This window comes from Tiliqua scincoides, chromosome 1 (genome assembly GCF_035046505.1).
Source record: "Tiliqua scincoides isolate rTilSci1 chromosome 1, rTilSci1.hap2, whole genome shotgun sequence".
Lineage (NCBI taxonomy): Eukaryota > Metazoa > Chordata > Lepidosauria > Squamata > Scincidae > Tiliqua > Tiliqua scincoides.
In genome coordinates this window covers 207,822,321-207,842,682 of record NC_089821.1, presented here as the reverse complement: position 1 = coordinate 207,842,682, position 20,362 = coordinate 207,822,321, and the positions used below count along the sequence as shown (strand labels likewise).

At 43.6% G+C, this 20,362-nt stretch overlaps 1 protein-coding gene across 8 annotated transcripts in view; it reads right to left on the bottom strand.

Annotated features, from left to right (window-relative positions):
* The window catches only part of MYB (MYB proto-oncogene, transcription factor), a 38,648-nt gene extending 18,606 nt beyond the window's left edge, over window positions 1-20,042 (bottom strand). For 3 of the 8 annotated variants that reach the window (XM_066611213.1, XM_066611219.1, XM_066611215.1), the window contains exons 1-8: window positions 20,005-20,027; window positions 13,727-13,844; window positions 10,396-10,467; window positions 9,306-9,398; window positions 7,200-7,420; window positions 4,824-5,058; window positions 2,361-2,441; window positions 1,003-1,106 (exon numbers count right to left, since the gene is read on the bottom strand). In XM_066611213.1, coding sequence (XP_066467310.1) covers window positions 1,003-1,106; window positions 2,361-2,441; window positions 4,824-5,058; window positions 7,200-7,420; window positions 9,306-9,398; window positions 10,396-10,467; window positions 13,727-13,844; window positions 20,005-20,027 — 947 coding nt within the window. Of the gene's footprint in view, window positions 1-1,001; window positions 1,107-2,356; window positions 2,442-4,823; window positions 5,059-7,199; window positions 7,421-9,305; window positions 9,399-10,395; window positions 10,468-13,726; window positions 13,845-20,004 lie in introns of all 8 variants that reach the window. The other 5 variants (XM_066611214.1, XM_066611217.1, XM_066611216.1 and 2 more) reach the window with 4 other exon arrangements.
* Window positions 20,043-20,362: the final 320 nt, after the last annotated feature.

The following is a 20,362-nucleotide window of genomic DNA, read 5'->3' as shown; positions in this document are numbered from 1 at the left end:
TCCTATATTAATTTATTATGTAAACTGCTTTGCTATTTTTCACACCTACGCTGAAAAAAAGTACACATATGCAGTGAGAGAGAGAGAAAAGGAGAGAGAATTCAGTAATAGCCAGAGCTGGATTCACACATGCAATTATAGAATCTAACTTTTCTTAAAGATGAACTTTACCAAACATGCAATACTCTTGACAGTATTTAGGCTGCGATTCCCAAACCACTCGGAGCTGGAATTGTAGTCTCCCAGGTCAATTAAACCAGATTATGCACTTCGAACCTACAGGGTGTGTGCCATAAGTGGCAGAGGCAGCAGACATTTGTGGCATAATCAAAGACCTCTAGATGTGGCTATAGCACTGTCAGGTTGACACTCTTATACGGTGCTACTCTTTGGCTTAGTAGATTAGAGGTAAAACTGGGACTCCAAAACACTAGGGTGGGGTGTGCCCAAGAAACTGCAAAGCTTCTGTAATGTGCATTATAGTGGCTTATAACACATTTGTTCAAAAAGGTTCAAAAAGGCCACTACTGAGCTAGACTGTCTTCAGTGGTTTGAGGATCACAGGCCAAGGGTACACTATACATCTGAATGTAAGGAATACAGCAAAGAGGAAAAACTGCAGAAAGAGGCGCTACATTTTCATTACTCAAAGTACTGCATGTTTTCAAAAACACAGATCTCCCTGCAAGGATAAAACCTGGTAGGGCTTTCTTGTTACCCCCTCCACTGAAAATAGAGGGGTATTTATTTTATACTGTTGGGCCACTACTGTTATCCATCAAAATATAAAAGCAAATACACTGAAAATTATGTTGTTACTGGAATGTGGGGTCAGATGGGGAAGCAAAGCAGGAGATATTCCAATGTGCCATCCCCCTTCAAATGGAAATATAGAGCCTTTGTTAGTGTCAGAAAAAGGAAAGAAAAAAATGGTTAAGAAAAAGAGAAGCACTGGGGTAAAGCTGCTATCCCTCCATCCAAGCATACAGTGACATTCTTACTGGTAATGCCTGCTGCCCTTTCAGTTCATTCTCAGTCGACATTAGTAGTAACTCTAATTCCTTTATTCGTTTTTCTTTCTCAGGGTCTTCATCATTATAGTGTCTCTGCAATTAAGAGTTAAGGGAAAAGACAAGGTAAAGGCCTGCTTGCATGTTGCAATGATGCTGATGCTGGCTAGCCATCTTGCGGGACTGCAGCCAAATTAGCTTGAGATGTTCCTCCACTGCAGCCATCTCAGAACTGAAATCTGCTGCATTTTTGGACAGACATTAAGGCAGAAAGAATGAAACGCAAGGTATTACTCCAAATGTCAGCTGATGCGGTGGCAGTCTGCACCAGTTGCTTTTATTTAAATGAGTGAACGTGATCTCATTTTCTTTCTGGGCTAACCATGGTGAGCAAACCAGACATCAACCTGGATAACATGTGCTATGTCCCTCTCCCTGAAACAACATTCTTTTCAGATGGTGTCTATCTGGAGAGAAGCATGTATTAATTATTATTATTATTATTAACAGTACTTATATACCGCTTTTCAACTAAAAGTTCACAGAGCAGTTTACAGAGAAAAAAATCAAATAACTAATGGCTCCCTGTCCCAAAAGGGCTCACAATCTAAAAAGATGCAAAAGAACGCCAGCAGACAGCCACTAGAAAAGACACTGCTGGGGTGAGGTGGGCTAGGAGCACCCACTTGAAAGAGTGCCTCTTACCCAGTTAGCAGGGGTTGCAACATATGGTGGCGGTAGTGAGGGAACAGCAAGAGTGCGCCACAAAGCCCCAAGCACCAGGCCAATTTGCTTTAACACTCTACTCCCTGCCCCCCACAAGTACAGTGTATTTATTGTATCTGGGCAGAGGTCCTCCTTATGATCAAGAATGCTGCACACCCAAACACTATACTTGTGGGTGGGGACAGCGACAATGACTTAAAAGTGCATCAGTATTACGGCAGAGTTTGCAAGTACACTGCTTTCCCTCCCATGAAAAGGACTAAATTCCCCTTAAATCAGGAGCTGAACCCGCTTCAAACTGTGGCTTCAATTTCTGATTTAGGGAAAACTTTTTTCATCTCTGTTGCTGCCAACAGTAATGACAAACTGTTTAATCATAGTTGGAAAAGGAAAACTGTGGACAGACAATATGCATTTAAGGAAACCATGGTTAGCACAGTTAGCGCCACATGTAGCAATAGTACAGTTATATCTGTACTAGCTCCACATCACTCCATCTGTTAAATAGCTGAATCTGTTTGGGATTTTTTTTTTTGGGGGGGGGGGAAGGCAAGGCAATTTGCATCTAACTTGCATGACATATACAACAAATTGACTCTTGAAACAATCTTTAAAATTATCTACCTGAATAGCTGCAGCAGCTGGTTGGGGAACATTAACAATATTTACATGAAGTGCTACAGGATATGGGGGATGAGCAGAGACCTAGACCAAAAAGCAAAGAAAACCAAGTTATTTACACGGTTTACATACTTTCCAGTATGACAGCTGGTCTAAACATCCAACATACTCCGTTTCCTATACCAATCATTTTACTTCCTTCAAATAACACAACACCCCATTCAGTGCAGCCTGGCCACCACTATAGATGGCAAGCAGCCATGTCTGTGCACCAGCAGCCTCCCAGCACAGGTAAGTCAGTGCAGGAGGCAGGCAGGAGGGCAGAATGGGGAGGGGCAGGAACAGGGAGGAACGCATATCAAAGCCAGGAATAGGGTGGTATCAGCGACTATTCCCTTCCTGCTTCAATCTACCAACCTAGGTCAGCTCAAGATCTACACCAGCAAAGCAGCTGTAGGGGCCACAAGGGTTTAACCCAGGACAAGGGAACAAATCTTCCCTTACCTCGAGGAGTGTTTCATAGCTTGAAACTCCCTCATGGGGTGAAGTGCAGCCCATTGGTGCAGATGTGTCAGCATGAGGGGAATTAGATAGGATTGGACTGTTACATCTTCTCCAACTGGGCTCTTCTTATGTTTTTTTCTCTCTCATTTAAATGAAAAAGAAACCTAAGGGGACTCTTTAACCATATGTCCCCATGAATTCAAAGATAGAGTTTTCCAATCAAGAAAAGCCAAGAACTATAAGCAAACACCTCAAATGCTGTGCATATAAAAACATAAGGAAAAGGAGCTTAACCTGCATCTTTGATGCTGCAGTATTTGCACTAGATTGTCATTAAATCTCAGTTTTTCGAAAACAATCATCCTGACCAAGAGCATAGCAGATATGCTGGCAGCCTCACAAACAGTGGAAGTGCAACACCAACTCGGCATGTCCAAAATGGTCATCGATTTGTGACTATTGGCACAATTCTAAAGGTGTTCTTTGTGTGTTATCAAATTTTGGCATATTTCATAACGGCTGTTGCATCCACCAATCAAGAACTGCACTTTACATATACCTAGAAACAGACACTGCTGGGATTCTGGAAAATGAGTACTGTAGATTTTCTTAGATTGATATAATTTAAGTAGTAGATTTGTTATAACCACTTCTTCAACCTGCAACTGATTTGTTAACTACGTGGAGATCAAGAATGCCACAGAGTTACACCCAGAACACAGAAAGTACAAACACTTGATAATTAGTTTCAATTTGATTTTAATATTTCGACATTAAAAATGCTTCACTACAAAGCATGCCTGACTTAGAGCTCCATTTGTATACCACTCTTATCTGAAGCCCAGTTCAAACAAACATGTGTTTGCACTGAGCCCTGAGCAGTTTAACTGGTAAAAGTTTAAAAATGTGGTTTTAAGACAGTGAGGAAGGCATGCAAGGGCACAATCCTAACCAGGTCTACTCAGAAGTAAGCCCTATTTTGTTCAATGGGGCTTACCTTCTGGAAAGTGTGGTTAGGATTTCACCCTAAGAGCTTAATCCTGAGCTTGGCGCTCCGGCTTTCCGCCGAAGCGCACTGTCCGAGTGCGCTTACCACCGGGTCAACGCCCGTGCTAGCCGGCGCTGGGTTAGCGCTGGGCAGGCACCCATCCTCCACTGCTCGGCGGTCTCACGGACTCCCGAGCTGTGGCACAGTAAGCATGGGTGGGAGGGCATTCCGGGGAGGGGGGAGGCAGGCGGAGGACGGAGAGAGGGTGGGGCAGAGGTGTAATGGGGAGGCGGGAGGCAGAGAAAGTGCAGGCGGGAGGTGTGCCGGGGGAGAAAGGGAGGTGGGTTCCGTGGAGCTCCGCTCCACCGGATCCAAGGCATTCGTGTGGCGCTTGGCACCCTACACAAACAGCTTTACTTTACCACCGACCTTTTGGTCGGTGGTAAAGTGAGTAGCCCCATTGTGGGGCTGCTTCCCTTACCCAGGAGAAGGGGACAGAAGTCGCCTTCTCCCAAGGCGCCGCCCGCGGCAGGCTGAGGCACACAGGATGCGGCAGGAGCCATTCTCAGCACTGCTGCAGCCATGCGCCCTGGGCAGCTCAGGATTGGGCTGTAAGTGCCTAAATGGAGAATACCTAACTAGCCTCCTTTCTGAGACCAATATGCTCTGGGGATTACTTCAGGCTCTAATGTTGCTGAAGCTAAGCAGATGTGGACCTGTTCAGTTCCTTGGAATGGAAGAAGCAAAAGCAGGATATAAGTAGTTTTTTAAATTATTATTAAAACTATTTATTTATATATTGCTTTCCAACACAAAAAGTGGTTTAGCTAGTAAAATAAATGATTAGCATAATACATGCATTTTTTTTTTTATACACAGCCTCCTTCCCTCCCCTTCAATAGCCATGAATGAGAATCATAATATTACAGGGTATTCTAAATGGTCAACTTATTGAACGATTTCCATCAGCTTACGTTTTGTGTCTCAGAAATATGGTAATAAGAATAGTCATTGGTAGTGGGGGTCTGGGAGGCTGTTGGCAGCTGCACAGAAGGTGGAGTGTGGGCAAAGCCCATTAAATGGTTATTCTTTGGAAAACTTGTGGCTACAGAAGGCTGGGTGGCTTTGGAAGACTCTTGAAGATAACCTTCCTGTTCAACTTTTCGGCGCATTGTAGAATTCCAGTGGTTCTTGATAGCATTATCAGTTCTGCACAAGAACACACACACACACACACACATATATACATATGAAAAAATTGTACAACTATAGTTTCCCAACACAATTAAGGTTAAGTGGCAGAAGGCAGTAGATGGCAGACATTTTCAAAGTCTACAAGCAATCTCCAAAACAATTTAGTGATGCATATGTCAAAACATACCATTCTAACCTCACATAGCCTGACTTCCTGTTAAGAGTTTACAGTATATGGATTTCATCCAAACATGCAACTAACCAGTCCAGTCATCACCTGCATCTTTAACTGATGGCAAAATAAATAAATAATCAATTTGGGGAAGAAAAAAAAACACAACAGCTTGCATTTTCTCAACCCCAATTTTGAAGCCAGTTTTCATTAGCCTTCTCTTAGGGTCAAGCTAAGTATTACGATACTTGTAATATCGTACGTATCATATCGTACGATACTCGTAATATTGTACGTAATACTCGTACAATAAGCCTATCACTGGCACTAACAGCTTAATTCCACTTTCAAAACAGGGACTGGGGGGAGCAAGGACCCAATCCTGATTGAGGCCATGGTGGAGGTAGGGCACTTTAAATTTTGCTCCCACAGATATTGTTCACTCTGGCAGAAGAGTTTTTCTTGACAAATAGCAGCTGTGGAGGAGACAAATCTGGATAGGGACCATGATGGAACAAAGGATTAAGTCTGTTCTTTCTCCATCTGGTTCCACGTGGAATGAGCTAGCCTACAGTTGCTGATAGGCTTAATTTCTCTTTCAAGAAATAGCATTAATGGCAGGTTTGATGCAATGTATAAGTTTGGCATTTACACTATATTCCATGTGGAAGTAGGAAGTTGGGCCTTATTCCTAGCATGTCGTTAATTAAATGAAAGCAATTTTTTGGTTCTCTAGTACACTAGGCCTGTTCTCCTCTGCAATACTGTCACCCCAAATGGAAGTCTTCGGCACTCTTCTGCTGCATAGAGATGATGCAAAATGGTCACTCACCCAGCAAACTTCCTATCAGCAATCTAGAGAATTGAATCCCACTATAGTGTCAATGGTTCAGCTGTTTACTCCAGGCTCTGCAAGTCATTACTCAAGAATGACTCACAGCCCAATCCAAACTCCCCATGTGTCAATGCAGTCGGCCAACGCATCTACTGCTGTATCCTATGAGGGAGTTTTCACCATTTGTTCCTTTGCTGTCATTCTAGGACTGCATTAAAATTGGGCAGCTACAGGGAGCAATCTCTATGCCACTCGCAGTGAATCAGGGTGAACCCAGATGTGCTGTAGGAGATCTGTAGTGAGAACCTCCTGCTTTAAAACAAGTAAATAAAAGCAGAACAAAAACCCCTTAAATTATCAGTCCCCCTTACATTACCAGTCCATCAGTACTGCTGTCTCCTTTGCAGTGCAATCCTATGGAAGTTTACTCAGAAATAAATTCCACTGTGACCAATGGGGCTCAGTCCCAGGTAAGTGTGCACAGAATTGCATTGTCAAAAATTTTGAAAGTGAGACTCTAAGAGTGAGTGCTAACTCTTTCCTCCTTTGGCTTTTCCCCACTCTGAACTGCCCTCTTACCTAGGCTAACAGCAGCTTAAAGGAAACAGTGGGGATTTATACAAGGGAAAGGGCAAGCAAGGAAAAGTAATCCTTTCTTGGAATGCCACTTTCCTGGTCTTCAAAGCAGTCATGTCAGGCTGCTAATTAATAAAACAAACCAAAATGCAGGAGGGTAAACATCTGATGCAAGCCATATAGTCACCTGGAAGAATCTCCTGGGTCATCAAGGATCCATTCAATCTTAAATCATTTAGGACAGATGTTTGCCCAGTCTCTTTAGAGGGGATGCCCAATAATTTCTGTACATTTCTTATGCTGCTGCACAGATATAGTTCAACAATTTTTTTGTTAAAGTGAAATCTACAGTTGTTCTAATTTCAAACCACCTTCAAAAACAACGCAAACACTTTTTGTCATCTGGTTTGGCTTTGCACTCGCTCACATATATGAATTAATCAGTAGCAACCCTTGACTTTTAACATACATTCTATTTGTTTGGATACAGACAAAAGACAGAGCTTGGTCAACCCCCCACTTTCACCCCAGCTGTTTCTTTTCTTTTTAAAGACTGCTCCTCTCTGTCATTACCTTCCAGGCAGCAACTTTGCAATTTCTGCCCATCTGTTTCCCAGTCTCTTGTGCGCTTGGTAAATAATTCGATCTTCTTCTTCTGTCCAGGAGGTTTTCTTAACTTCTGGATTCAGATGATTGTGCCACCGCTCCCTGCATTGTTTTCCAATTCTTCCTTTCAAGTGCTTGGCGATGACAGACCAGCGCTTTGGACCATATTTCTGCACAAGCTCTATCACCTTCAAAAAAAGCACAAAACCCCCAATTCTAGGTTTTAAGTGTTGAATAAAACAGGATTAAACTGCAATCATGCACTGCTGTTTCAAAGAAAATTAGGGCCCATTTAAAGCAACAATATACAATTAATCATATATATTAACATTAAGAGATCAAATTTGCATAGCAATAAACCAATAATTCTGAAGAAGGATTTAAACAGATGGGGTATGCAGTCTTAGAAGAGACCCCCTTCCTACATGCAAGAGAAGAAGGAATGCCGCTTCCAAGATCATGTTACAATCTGAGGCTTTTTTAAATAAACATTTGGATTAAAAAATGATATTTTAAAACCAAATTAAGGATAGTATCAAGATCTGCAGCTTGACTAGGGAGAAGAACCTTTTTAATACATTGAAAAGTTTTCCAGGTTGCAACCTATAATAATTTGATAATTTGACATGATGAAGGATAACAAGTGAGTGTTACTGTCAAGTAATTGGGTTCCATAGTAGTGAGGAAAAAGCAATGAGGAAATGACATAAATAAATAACCATACTTCTACATGCCCAGAATGCTTCAAATACACTAAGGGTTCAGTCTTATGCTCAGCCCTTATGAGTGTGAAGCCCTTATGAGCCCTAATGAGTGTGAAGCTTTACTGACACAGCCTTCACTGCTGTGGGCCAGCTCAGGACCAGACAGTCTGGGAGATGGAAGTTTTTTACTTACCTCCCCATAGGCCATGTGGTCCCTCTCAGACCAATGCCAGCTCTTTGGCTGGCATAAGTCTGAAGAGCCTCTGGGGTGAGTCTGGACCTGAAAAGAGACTATAAGATCCAGCATGCACAACTGCTGCGCTCCCTTCCAATCCCTAATCTAACCCAATCCTTCCCTTGATCCACCCCCACTGCCGACTTGTGTACTCTGGCAGAGATTCTGCAGCCTACCATTGCTGGTTTGGGGCTTACTAATTCCTGCACTGTCATTAGGAAAGTGTAGAATGACAGAATGGCTGCAGAACCAGCAGCTTCATACTGCTGGATTGCAAGATTTATGGCCCAGGTAGAATTGTAGAACATACAAACCGGTTCCATTCTAGAGGTCTGTGTGAAAGTCAGAATGTATATAGCTCAAAAAACAAACAAACAAAAATAGCCAGCTCTTGATGGCCCAGCCCTATCACGCCTGTGCGAAAGCACCACAAAGGACATACTGCATCTGCATGAAAACACCAGTGCAGCCATTCATAACATGGAGACCCGGTGTACATGGTTTCACTAACCATAAACCGTTGGCCCAATAAGGCCAAACCACATGTGAACTCTGATGGCCTTCTTTTAGTTAACAGCAGTCAGACCAGGAAAATGAAGTTCCAATCCATGGGGGCAACAGAGCTAGCTGCTATTAACTACAGCTAAAGCCCACCAGAGTTAATAATACTAACATGTCATGTGTACTTTGGCTCTAAAGTAGGATACTATTATCTGTTTCATTCCTGGGATAAAAACAATTAGAAAAAATAACAAACATGGAGGAAAATACAGTACATCTGTTATTGTCTACCCTGTTACTATCTCCATTTTAAAGATGGACGGGCTAAAGTTGAAAAATAGTGAGGCTGAAAAATAGTGGCTTGTCTAAGGATGTTTAATGAGATCATGGTTGCAATTTGAGTCAGGGACTTTCTGACCCATGGCTCAGTCTCTCAAAACAACTCTAGACTACACTGGTTCACTTGAGCTATGATTAATGCTACCACTTGATTACCATACATATTTAAATGGTTGTAAATTATATGACACTGGATTAAGAAATTCCAAATAAGTGCATATAAGCACACAGAGAGGTTGGTTAAACACCACATTTCACACTCATGGAAAGTTTAAACAGAGCAGCATCACTCACCCTTTGATCTTCTTCTTTAGTCCATGGGCCTTTGATAAGTTCTGGATTTAATACCTTCTGCCACCGATGCTGGCATTGTACATCTGTCCGATTCTAACAAATAAAAAACTATTATGTCTATATGCTACTGATACTATATATAAGTTACAGAACATATTTAAATGCCACAGATGCATATGCTTCAGATAAATAAAAAATGACAACTGAGGACCTATCCAACTTTCCAGCACCTATGCAACCATGCCAATGGGGCATGTGTTGCATCCTGTGGTGGTGGTTAGGGGGTAGTCACGGAGGCCTCCCTCAAGGTAAGGGAATGTTTGTTCCCTTACCCCAGGGCTGCATTGCAGCTGCATCAGTGCTGGAAAGTTGGATAGGATTGGGTCCTTAGATAATATTCTACAGAAGTGCTTCTGCTTTGTAGTATTGTAACATTATGACATTTAACAGCATGTGTGTTTGCTCTACAAGGATTCTTCCTGTATTTTATTGATTACATTGGAAATGAACAAAAATAAAAAGCAAAGGGTCACCAATAGAGCCAAGAGTGAAATGTCAGACTTCAGCTGGAAGTCTCAGAAACTCTAGCTGCTTCAATTCGAAGATTCTGTACCATCTCTTTATAATCGATAGTGTTAAATTTTGATCATAGACTGAAAGGCATAAATCTTAATGCATCAACAGTTATCTTTAAAAGACTACATAAAATAATAAATGTAACTTGCAGCATTTCAATAATTACATTCAAAAATCAGTAACTAAATGGCATTTAACAAGAACCAGCCACTACAGATCAAAACCAGTTTCTATTCTGCACTCAAGCTTTCTTGTTCTATTGATATATAGGATGCACCAACCATCTGTTGTATATATAAAATCTCCCCCAAGGCTTTTAACATTTTCCTTCCTCCATTTCATATGAGAAGTGAAAGAAATACATTTAAACATAAGCATGCACAGCAGAGCATTGTGTGAGCCTCCCAAATTGCTATAATTGTATTAAGTCTCCATCTGTAATTATGAAACAACCTCTCCCCCTTTCGCCCGCTGATAAATGTGTGGTTATAAACAGAAAATGAGGCTTACTTACAGGAAGGAAATTGGCAATAACTTTCCAATCTTCTGTGCCATTCTGCTCCACAAGTTTCTTCAGCTTCTCATCCTAGCACATTTCAAGAAAGGGCTATTTACATTCAAGCTGAACTTGTTTGTTTTTCAGCAATTCAAGATTAAAAGAAAAAAAATGGTGTGACTACATTGTTGAATCTTTGGCTTTTGCACATATGGAAGGAGCAAGTTCCAGTCTGATTGTGCTACACATGTTGTCAACTTTTTCTGAGTTATCAGCAGGATCTTAAATTCACTGAAGATAGTGGGTGGATTATCTGTTGTTAACTGGTAATCTAAATCAGAATCAGCACTGGGAACCTCAACATACTCTGCCTAGTCCAGAACTGACACACATCTGAATAGTTAAATACTGTGCGGTCCAATCAGTGACATGTTTGCTAGGAAGTCCTATTGTGTTCAATAGACTTACGCCCAAGTAAGTATATTGGATTGCACCCTTAATTTCTTTTTAAAGTCACATTTTCTATTTTAACATATTAGCAGGACAATCTTATGCATGCCTACTCAAAAATAAGCCCCATTGAACTCCATGAGCCTTTCAAGAAAACATGCACCAGACTGCAGGACAAAGCTGCAATCCTATGCACATATTCTCAGGATTTATTCCCAATTAAGCAGGCATAAGTGGCTATCAACCATCAGTTACACCAGAATTCTGAACCACATTTATGACCTTCAGAGCTACAAGATATAGCATACACACACTTAGGGCAGCAGCCAATCAACACTAATGTCATATAATATGTTGTGTTCATTATTGTTGTGTTCACTAGTGTTGTGAATTAATCTCTGACATGATTAATGTCTCTGTATTTCATGATCCTCTATAGAACATAAATATAAGTTTATGGGGGTCTACTCTTTTACTCTCATAACGCAGCGAACAAGGTTAGGCTGAGATAGAGCAGAATGATAACTAAAACCAGGTCAGACATTGCAAATAGCGGCCCATGCAGACTTCTACTCCTTCATAACAATTATAAAATAAAAAAAGATTACCCCTTTTCACATGCTAGCGTGACCCATTAGTCTTTACAAATAGCTAAAGAAGCAAAACACAAGATCCAAAAGGAGGACTGTGGGGTATTTGGATAACAGCTAAAGCTGCCAGTAAAGGTTTTAGGAAATGACCTGCTAATGTTTATATATCAACAACAGTGAGTGATGTTAATCAAGCCAAAATAACATTATGAAAATTGGACTGCACAGAAATGGTTGGCAACCTTCAGTCTTGAAAGACTATGGTACAAGCCTACAGCACCCGGTATTCCCAAGCAGTCTCTCATTCAAGTACTAACCAGGTCTGACCCTGCTTAGCTTCCGAGATCAGACAAAATCAGGCATGTGGAGGGTAAAAATTACACAGGCCAACACACATTTTGCTGTCTTAAAAGTTAGACCTATTCCTGGCTATATTTGGGGTGCTGATTCCAAAAGTGGCATCTGTTTTGCCCGATCACGTCTAGTTTCGGAGACATGGCACAGCCTCAATAGTGAATGGTTCAAGCAGCTTTCCTGTGAAGAAGCATATGCCATGGCTTCCTCGCAAAGAAGCTGCTTGAACCATTCACTAATGATGCTATGCCATGTCTCCAAAACTAGAAATGAAAGGACAAAACTGATGCCATTTTTGGAATCAGCATCCCAAAATCATATAAGACCACCATAAATTTTGAAAAAAGTTTTTCTGACACTCATCACAGGCCTGTGTTACAGCTGAATCATAGGTCCGCAAAGCCAACACACCAGTTTATGCTGAAAATAAATCCAAGTGCGATAATGTGAGTAAAAGTTTCCAAAGCACTCAACTTTTTACACTGAGCTTTCTGACAGGAAGAGGGTACCTTTAATGTTAGGCTGGGTGGCAAATAGCCGTGTTCCTTCAATATCTGAACAGCTGCTATTCTAGATGTGTAACTAGAATTGTTCCAAAGCCTCAGCTAATCTCACTTGCTTGGAACATATATTAAATGGTTAGATACTGAACTTAAGCAGCTCAGCTCTACAACATCATATGTTTTTGTTTGGAATCCAATACTTGAATAAATAGTTTTCAACTCTTTAACTACCTTGTATGTACTGTCTTCCCAACAGACACTGCAGAAAAGGTTCAGAAAATAAAAGCAAATCCTGTATCACTCCCCTCGCAAAAACTGAATTCAGCCAGGTGACCCATCCATATTGCACCCAGTGCCTGTGGCCAGCCTTCCTACCCTTCACCACTCATGTCGGTGGCACCATCAGAAACAAGAAGCATTAGTATTAAGCAAATTGAGTCAAATGATGTATGTGATTCATCAGCTCATGGCCTGACCCTATGTAATGCTACACCTCATGCAGAATCTATATACTGCTAATTGAATTTTTCTATGGTTTCAGTAATGTCTGAATCAGTGCATAATGCTAGTTTGCACACCAGCATCACATTTTAGGCCACAGTTAAAAGATCCAGGGTATCTGCAAGTATTGTATTGGTCTTAGAAAGTACAAGATGGCTACAGGTGTGCCCTACACCAAAACCTCCCACTTTCTCCATAAGATCATGGAGTGAAATCACTCCACTGACTTGCAAACAGAATGGGGTAAACTTTGCTATTGTGTAAAGCGTTAAGCATAAGAACATAAGAACATAAGAACAGCCCCACTGGATCAGGCCATAGGCCCATCTAGTCCAGCTTCCTGTATCTCACAGTGGCCCACCAAATGCCCCAGGGAGCACACCAGATAACAAGAGACCTCATCCTGGTGCCCTCCCTTGCACCTGGCTTTCTGACATAACCCATTTCTAAAATCAGGAGGTTGCGCATACACATCATGGCTTGTACCCCGTAATGGATTTTTCCTCCAGAAACTTGTCCAATCCTCTTTTAAAGCAGAACACACTCCACCTCTTCTGTCTCCTCCCCAGATCCTGCTGACCCCAGCATCCCACATGTGATTGCCTCATGATGTTTTCTTTCTGTCTTCAACTGCAGCCATCCTCCATCGCTCCTGTGTTTTTTCACTTGTCTTCCCAACTACCCTCATTTCTGCTGTCATGCCTTGTTGACTTCATCAGAACTAGTTGGTAGCCATATATGAGAAACTACTCAGCAGGCAACCAAGTCCACAAATTTATCAGTACACTGTAGATGGTGTTTAAAAATAAAAGCAACAGTCCTCAAAATATTCAGTCTTACAATATTGATTCGTAAGACAGCATCTTCCACTTTACACTGGAGAGGCCTTTAACTGAGACCACTGTAATTTTGGTTTGCATTTTTCTCTTTCTGACATGAGCCACTATTTACCTCTTCCCGCGTCCACCTGGTTTTTCCTAAATGACGTTTTCCACCCTTAGTCAGCAGACCATCATAGTCATGATCGTAAACTTCGATATCTTCATCCTCATCATCACTGCTGTATATGCTGGAGAAAGAAAACACACACACAAAAAATAGCACAGACTTTTTTTTTTTTTTTTTAAAAAGACAGAATTTACAAAAATCTAGGAAAACAGAAGGAGCTTTGAAAAGGTTATGGGGTAATTGTTTGGAAACTTGCACTGCAAGATTTTGTTCTACATTCTGTTCTGGTATTCTGAACTGGTTCTGCTGTTTTTGGTATCCACAGATACAAGCAAAAGGCTGGCAACCTCCTTATTTCTGTGCATGTTTAGACCTGTTCATACTGTTAGATTGGTGGCAAATTACACATTTGGCAGCTGTTCAACCAATGATGGTTTCAAATTAAAATACAATGTTTAGGACAATAAAAAGAACAGAGGCTGTGTCCTTTGCCCAAGTACATACTCAGAATCCTTAACATGACACATCATTTGAAGAATGCTTCATGCTTTCACATAGTTGATAAAGAAGCCTGGATAGTCAACTCTCAGGTGAAAAATTACCTCTTCATAGTAAAGAGACAAAGTATTAAAAATGGGGGCAGGGGAATCCAGTAATATACTCCTACAACTGCATTATTAAAAAAAGACAGAACACCTGATTCTGTGCTCACTTACTCAGAAGTCCTGTTGGATTCAACTGGACTTATGCCAAATAACACTGCACTCCTATAGCCACCTGCATGAGAGAAAAGCTGCAAATCCAAACATATTGACAAGGAAGTACGTCCTTCTGAAGTTAGTGGGAGTAAGCAGAAGCAAGCTGCTGATAAACAGTCCATTGAATTCAATGGAACTTACTTCTAAATAAATATGAATATAGCCAGGCTGCAGACATGCACAGAAAAATAACTGAGGGCAAAGGACTCTCTAAACAAATGAAAGGTGAGGACATCAAGTGATTAGTTTGTTTTGTAAATGAAGACTAGTACCAACAAACCTAGAAGTCATACTCAAGTACAGCTATAACTGAGGAGAAATGTATAACCTGAAATCTCCCTAGCACTGCAGCAAATGACCACAATTACTTCATTATAACGAGCTTTCTCACTTTTTGTTCATTTAAAGATTTTCCACCTTCTAATCAATTACTCAAGGATTGCTCCAAAAGCAGCAAAAGGCTACAAACAATCCAGTTTTCAAAAACACTTACAACCATCCAGTTCAACAAAATTTAAAACAAAGTATTTTGCAACAGGCGCTGCCTTCCTTCAATTCTATTGTGCAATGTTTGATTTCTAGCTTTGAAATATAAACATAACTTCTGAAACCTCAGTTTATAGATTGCATCTACAGAACAAGAGAAAATATGGATGATTTAAAGGCTAATTATCGTGAGATATGAATAGGATAAACTTCAAATACAATTTTAAATTGTATTTTGATAAATAAGCTTATCAAAACAATCCATAAGGCTGGAACAATTAAGGAGCTAACATTTAAAGCAGAGCGCCTCAAACTAGTTACAAAGAAGGAACGCTACTGTAGCAAATGGGATTACTCAGAAGTAGTACTGTAAAAACTACCGTTTAACTGCTGTTCTTTTACAATGCAAACACTTAGCCGTTTCAGAGTAAAATAAAAACACTGTGTTTTTTAAAATTATGAATATAATTTTTGTTTTAAATCTGGTCATACATGGTATATGTCACAGATGTTATGCTACTATATGTAAGAGCTATTGATTTTTGAAATCAAGGAAGATCCATATGCGGAAACTGGGAGCCCACCTTAAGCACCAGGCTGAATGTCAAAACAGGACCACCAATTCCTACTTCTACTATTCACCAATTCTACTATTCACCAATTCCAATTTCTACTATTAAACTATCATGAAGGGAACCTACTGCTAGGATTATATGGCTTATGAAACGACATGGTAGTTAGTGTGGGTACAGGTGAGAATTCAACTTGGGTCACCTGAAATTCAAATCTAAGCTCAGCCAGAGGATTAGAGACAAAGTATACAATCAGCAAAACCACATCATATATCTATTACTAGACTGTGCCCAGTGAATGATCAGTATTTGAAAGCTTCCTTGAATTGAACAAGGATTACTAGTACACTCTAGAGAAGGCTGGCCTAGAACCCTTCTCCCTGAAATACTAATTTTGTATGGGCAGTTGGAATGTTACCTAGACAAGAGGAAACAATTAGTCTCCTTTCTGCAGTCTGATGAGGCACAGTTCAGCAACAAACCTGCTGGCCATGCAGTTGGGGTGGTACTGGATGGTGATGGGTAAAATGCTCGCTCTCAACTTCAGTTTCAAACCGAGACTATAAACTTTACATAAATTGGGCAAAGTGATTCACCCTATACAGCTTTAAAGACTAAACCACTTGCACAATAAAAATACTATGTAAATAATTAACATTTTTGGATACAGTCCTACAACTCAAAGGACACTCCATACCAATAGTTGCATTGGTGGTTCCCTCACCACCTGCCAGGGGCTAGGGCCCACATGCACACCAGCATGTCCTTAATTTTACTGTATCTTCAGATGGATTTTAATTTTAACCCCCTTGGAAAGACCATTTTAGCTGAAAAGTGAGGCATAAATATAAATAATAGTTCCCTAGAATTTTCATTGTCGGTGGCACAGCTGTATTTGCCATATAGATTTTATTTCCATTTGCAGTCTAATCTTAAGCCTAGAAGCAAGGCCCAAAAATTACAAGGAGACATGCTTCCAAGCATGTATGCGTTGGGTTGCAACCTATGTTCAAGTTCAAGCTAAAGTGATGTCATGACTGAAATCCTATTCAAAACAACCTGTAAGCCATCCCCACTAGTGAAGCATGCAATTGCACTGCATGTCCAGTTGAAATTCATGGAACAAGTTACAGCACAAAACTAGCTGTGCCTACTCAGAAGTAAGTTCCATTGTGTACAGTGGGACTTACTTCCAGGAAAGTGTGCATAGGAATGCAGCCTTATTTATTATTAGTATTATTAACAACAGTATTTATATACCGATTTTCAAGGGAAAGTTCACAAAGCAGTTTACAAAGAAAATCAAACAAACAACTAATGGCTGCAAACAAACAACTCATGGCTATTTGTAACTGACTTAACTCCAACTGCTTTCAAAGGGGCAGTACTCTGTATTTTGCCCGGACTACAGATGTACACATTTGGTTCCTGTTGCATAAATGCAACGTTGGGCAGAAATGGCTTAGAGCCCAGTCTTAGTTATGCTGACCCCGAAATGTTCCCCCATTTCCTAAGTGACAGAGCTGCAGGCTCACATTTCAAATCCATCCTCCTATCTGTACTCTGCAAAACCATACCTTCATTTTGCAGAGTACTTTGTGACTCAGAGATTTGCATACTCCATCACCAACAAAAGTGGCTCTCCATAACCTGTTCTCTTCCTTTCCACTGCGTGTGTGGGTGTGTGTGCGTGTTGGGGGGACCAGCCCTGCAATAACTGTTCAGTGTACAGTGAAAACTTGGGATGACGTGTCAGGCTGAAGGAACTGAAAGGGTTAACAACATTCCCCCCCCCACCTGCTGAGTTTTGTTTCAATATTCGGTGCTCATGAATGCTACATTTTTGTCAAGGAAACAGCATTGTGCAACCGATTTAAGCCAGAGGGAGGAGAGAGGGAGGGAGTGGGTGAGTGAGTGAGGGCGGGGAGGAAGTCATTTGTTGCTCCCGCTTACTACTACTACTACTACCACCACCACCACCAGCACTGTGATTGAAGAAAAGCTGAGCAGCAGCAGCCTCCCCACCCCACCCGTCATCCGAAGGGCAGGCACGTTCGTGGTTGCTCTGACGCGACTTCCACCAGCCAAGCCCTCCAGCCAGGTGCTGCAAAGGAGGACGCCCCAGGATCTTCTCCCCCCTAGCCTCTCCATATTTTCCTGGGGTTAAGCTCCATTTAATATATTGGGACTTACTTCTGAGTAGACATGCATAGGACTGTGCTCTAACATTACGTCTCCAGCAGGCAGGGAGCCCTCTGGGCTTTGGAAGCGCTGACTTCCCCCCAGCCACTCACTCTCTACTACAACTCCTTCCTGTGCCCTACAACGTGGACTGCAGCCTGATCGTGTATTTTTTTTATTTTTTTTATTTTTTGAAGCAAAGATCCCGCTCTGCGTCTTGCAAGCCGCGCCTTGGCCACTGCCCAGCGCTTGTTCCCACTGCCCTCCACTTTGCAAGTGCAAAAGCTCCCGTGTCCCACGACCAGCAACGCCGACCTGCAGAGGACGCGGGGGCCCAGAAGACCCATGCGGCGGTACAAACCAGTCCAGGGCAGAGAGGCACAGTCCGATCCTATGCATGTCTTTTCAGAAGGAAGTCCCATTGGGTCCAGTGAGCCCTACTCCCAGGAAATCATAGATAGGATTGTAGCCTTGCAGCTCAATCCAGTCCCACTGTGTCCACTGGGCCCAGGAAACCATGGATAGGATTGTAGCCTGGCTGCCCAATCCTATGCATGTTTACTCAGAAGTAAGTCCCATTGGAGTCAATGGGGCTTACTCCCAGGAAAGCGTGGATAGGATTGGGCTGTCAGGCTACAATCCTAGCCCCACTTTCCTGGCAGTAAGCCTCACTGGCTCCCCCATTTCCGGGGAGTAAGCCCCACTTTCCTGGGATTTACTTCTGAGTAGGCACGCACAGGATTGGGCTCTCGGCTCCTACTCCAACCCAGAGTGAAGACCTCCGCTTTTACACTCCCGAGCATGCACAGCGCCCCGGAATGCCCCATGCCCACCAGCCAGCCCTCCCCAGGATCCGTGCAAGCAGAAAGCGAAGGGAAAACTTTTCAGGGTGGGACCCAAGGTTAGGACTTTGCTTTCCGTGCCAAGGCGAGCCGGGGGGAGAGAGGGAGGGAGGGAGGGAGAGATCGGGGGGAGAGGGAGGGGGTCACAGCCCTGGCGCTGCACGGCGAAAGAGAAAGCCAAGTTCTGGCTCCACGTGGACGAGCGACTGTCCGGAGATAATTAGAAAACAATCCCGCACTGTGTGAGCGTCCCTGCAGACCACGAGGCGCTGCTTCCAGCTTGCTGCACGCCACGCCGGCCCAGTGCTGCAGAGGGGAAGGGAAAGCAGCAGGAGTGCAGGGGGTAGCCTCCCCCCACTTCCACCCCCTGGCTGTCTCCCCACACAACCACAACGGTCCCTGGCCAGGGTGAAATGATCTCTCCGGCCTCCCCACTCTGCAAGACTCTGCGAAGAAAGCTGTCCACCCCACCCCCAAAAAGTTACCCCAGAAGATCATGCAACACTTGCAAGCCATCGCGGGGTTCAGGTTAGCGAACGGGTGACAGTTCTTGACAGGACCCCCCCCCCTTTTCTCCCTTCCAGCCAAAGTTGTCCCACTGGGGCTCTTGCAGGCGGAAAGCCGCGTGTGCATCTCGCACACCAAGTTTAACCTCGTAGCAAAGCGCTGCCGTTCTTAGGATATCCTTGTTGCTGCGACTGGGGTGGGGGGAGAGAGTTCTGCAAAGGGGGGTTGGAGTCCCGGTGGGCCATTGCAAATGGGGGTGAGTGGGGAGGGGGTGCCCTGCCAACGCGTTGCCTGTCACCCAACCTGCCAATCGCGCAGAATGAATGAGAGCAGGGCGAATGAATGAAAATGGGAATCGAGTAGCTGCAGCCGGCGGCTGGGCTACTCCACCATTCCCCCCCCCTTCTTACACACCGTTCTGCCTCCCCCAGCCGAGATCGCCGGAGGCCACGAGCCCCTATCTGAAGTCGCGAGCGGGCCTTTGCTTTTTATTTCGGGACTTGCAGCGCGGAGCCCGGCTTGGAGGGAAGCCTCCCCGGGCTACTGGAAATGAGGCAGTGCTCCTTCACTCTTATGGGGGGGGGGCTGGATGTGGCTGCTTGCAGGGGACAGAGCAGTTGCTCAGCCTCCCCCGAGCTGGCTTGCATTGCATGGGGCACATGCATGCTCTGGGCAGGGGGAGGAGGCTGGATGTGGCTGCAGGCAGAGGAGAAAGTCGCTGCTGAGCCTCCCCCTGGAAAGGCACCCTTGCCACACGCACGCTCTGACAGGTGTGCAGAGGGACTGCGGCAGCTCCTCGGCCGGGCAAAGTGTGGCGGGTCTCCCCTGCAAAGGATCCTCCCGCTTGGAAAGAGACAAAACACAGAGACACACACGCACCCCCCCCCCCAGGCAGGAGCGTTGCCAAGAGCGCCCCTTGGCCTCTGCCCGGTTACCTGTGCCTGGGTCTCCTGGCCATCCTGGCATGAGTCACTGAGGGAAAGTGGGTGGGCGGGCGGGGGAGGAGAGGACTCTATGCAGCCTGGCGCTGCTCGCCGCTTAAGAAGGCGCTGCTCCGCCGTGAAGTTCTCCCGAGCAGGAGAGGGGAGGAGGAAACAGGTTGAGATGAAAGAGTAAACTCTGTAAACAGAGATGCCATCAAACAAAGGGCTTCTTTGGACACTCCCCCTCCCGCCAAATCTGGCGCCCCTGCAGTGCGCAGGCGCTTCTGCAGCCCTGCAGCTGCTGGCCGTGGGGCTGGCTGGCACTGCCTCGAAGGGACTCCTCTTCCAGCTCCGGAGCGCGCGGGCAGAG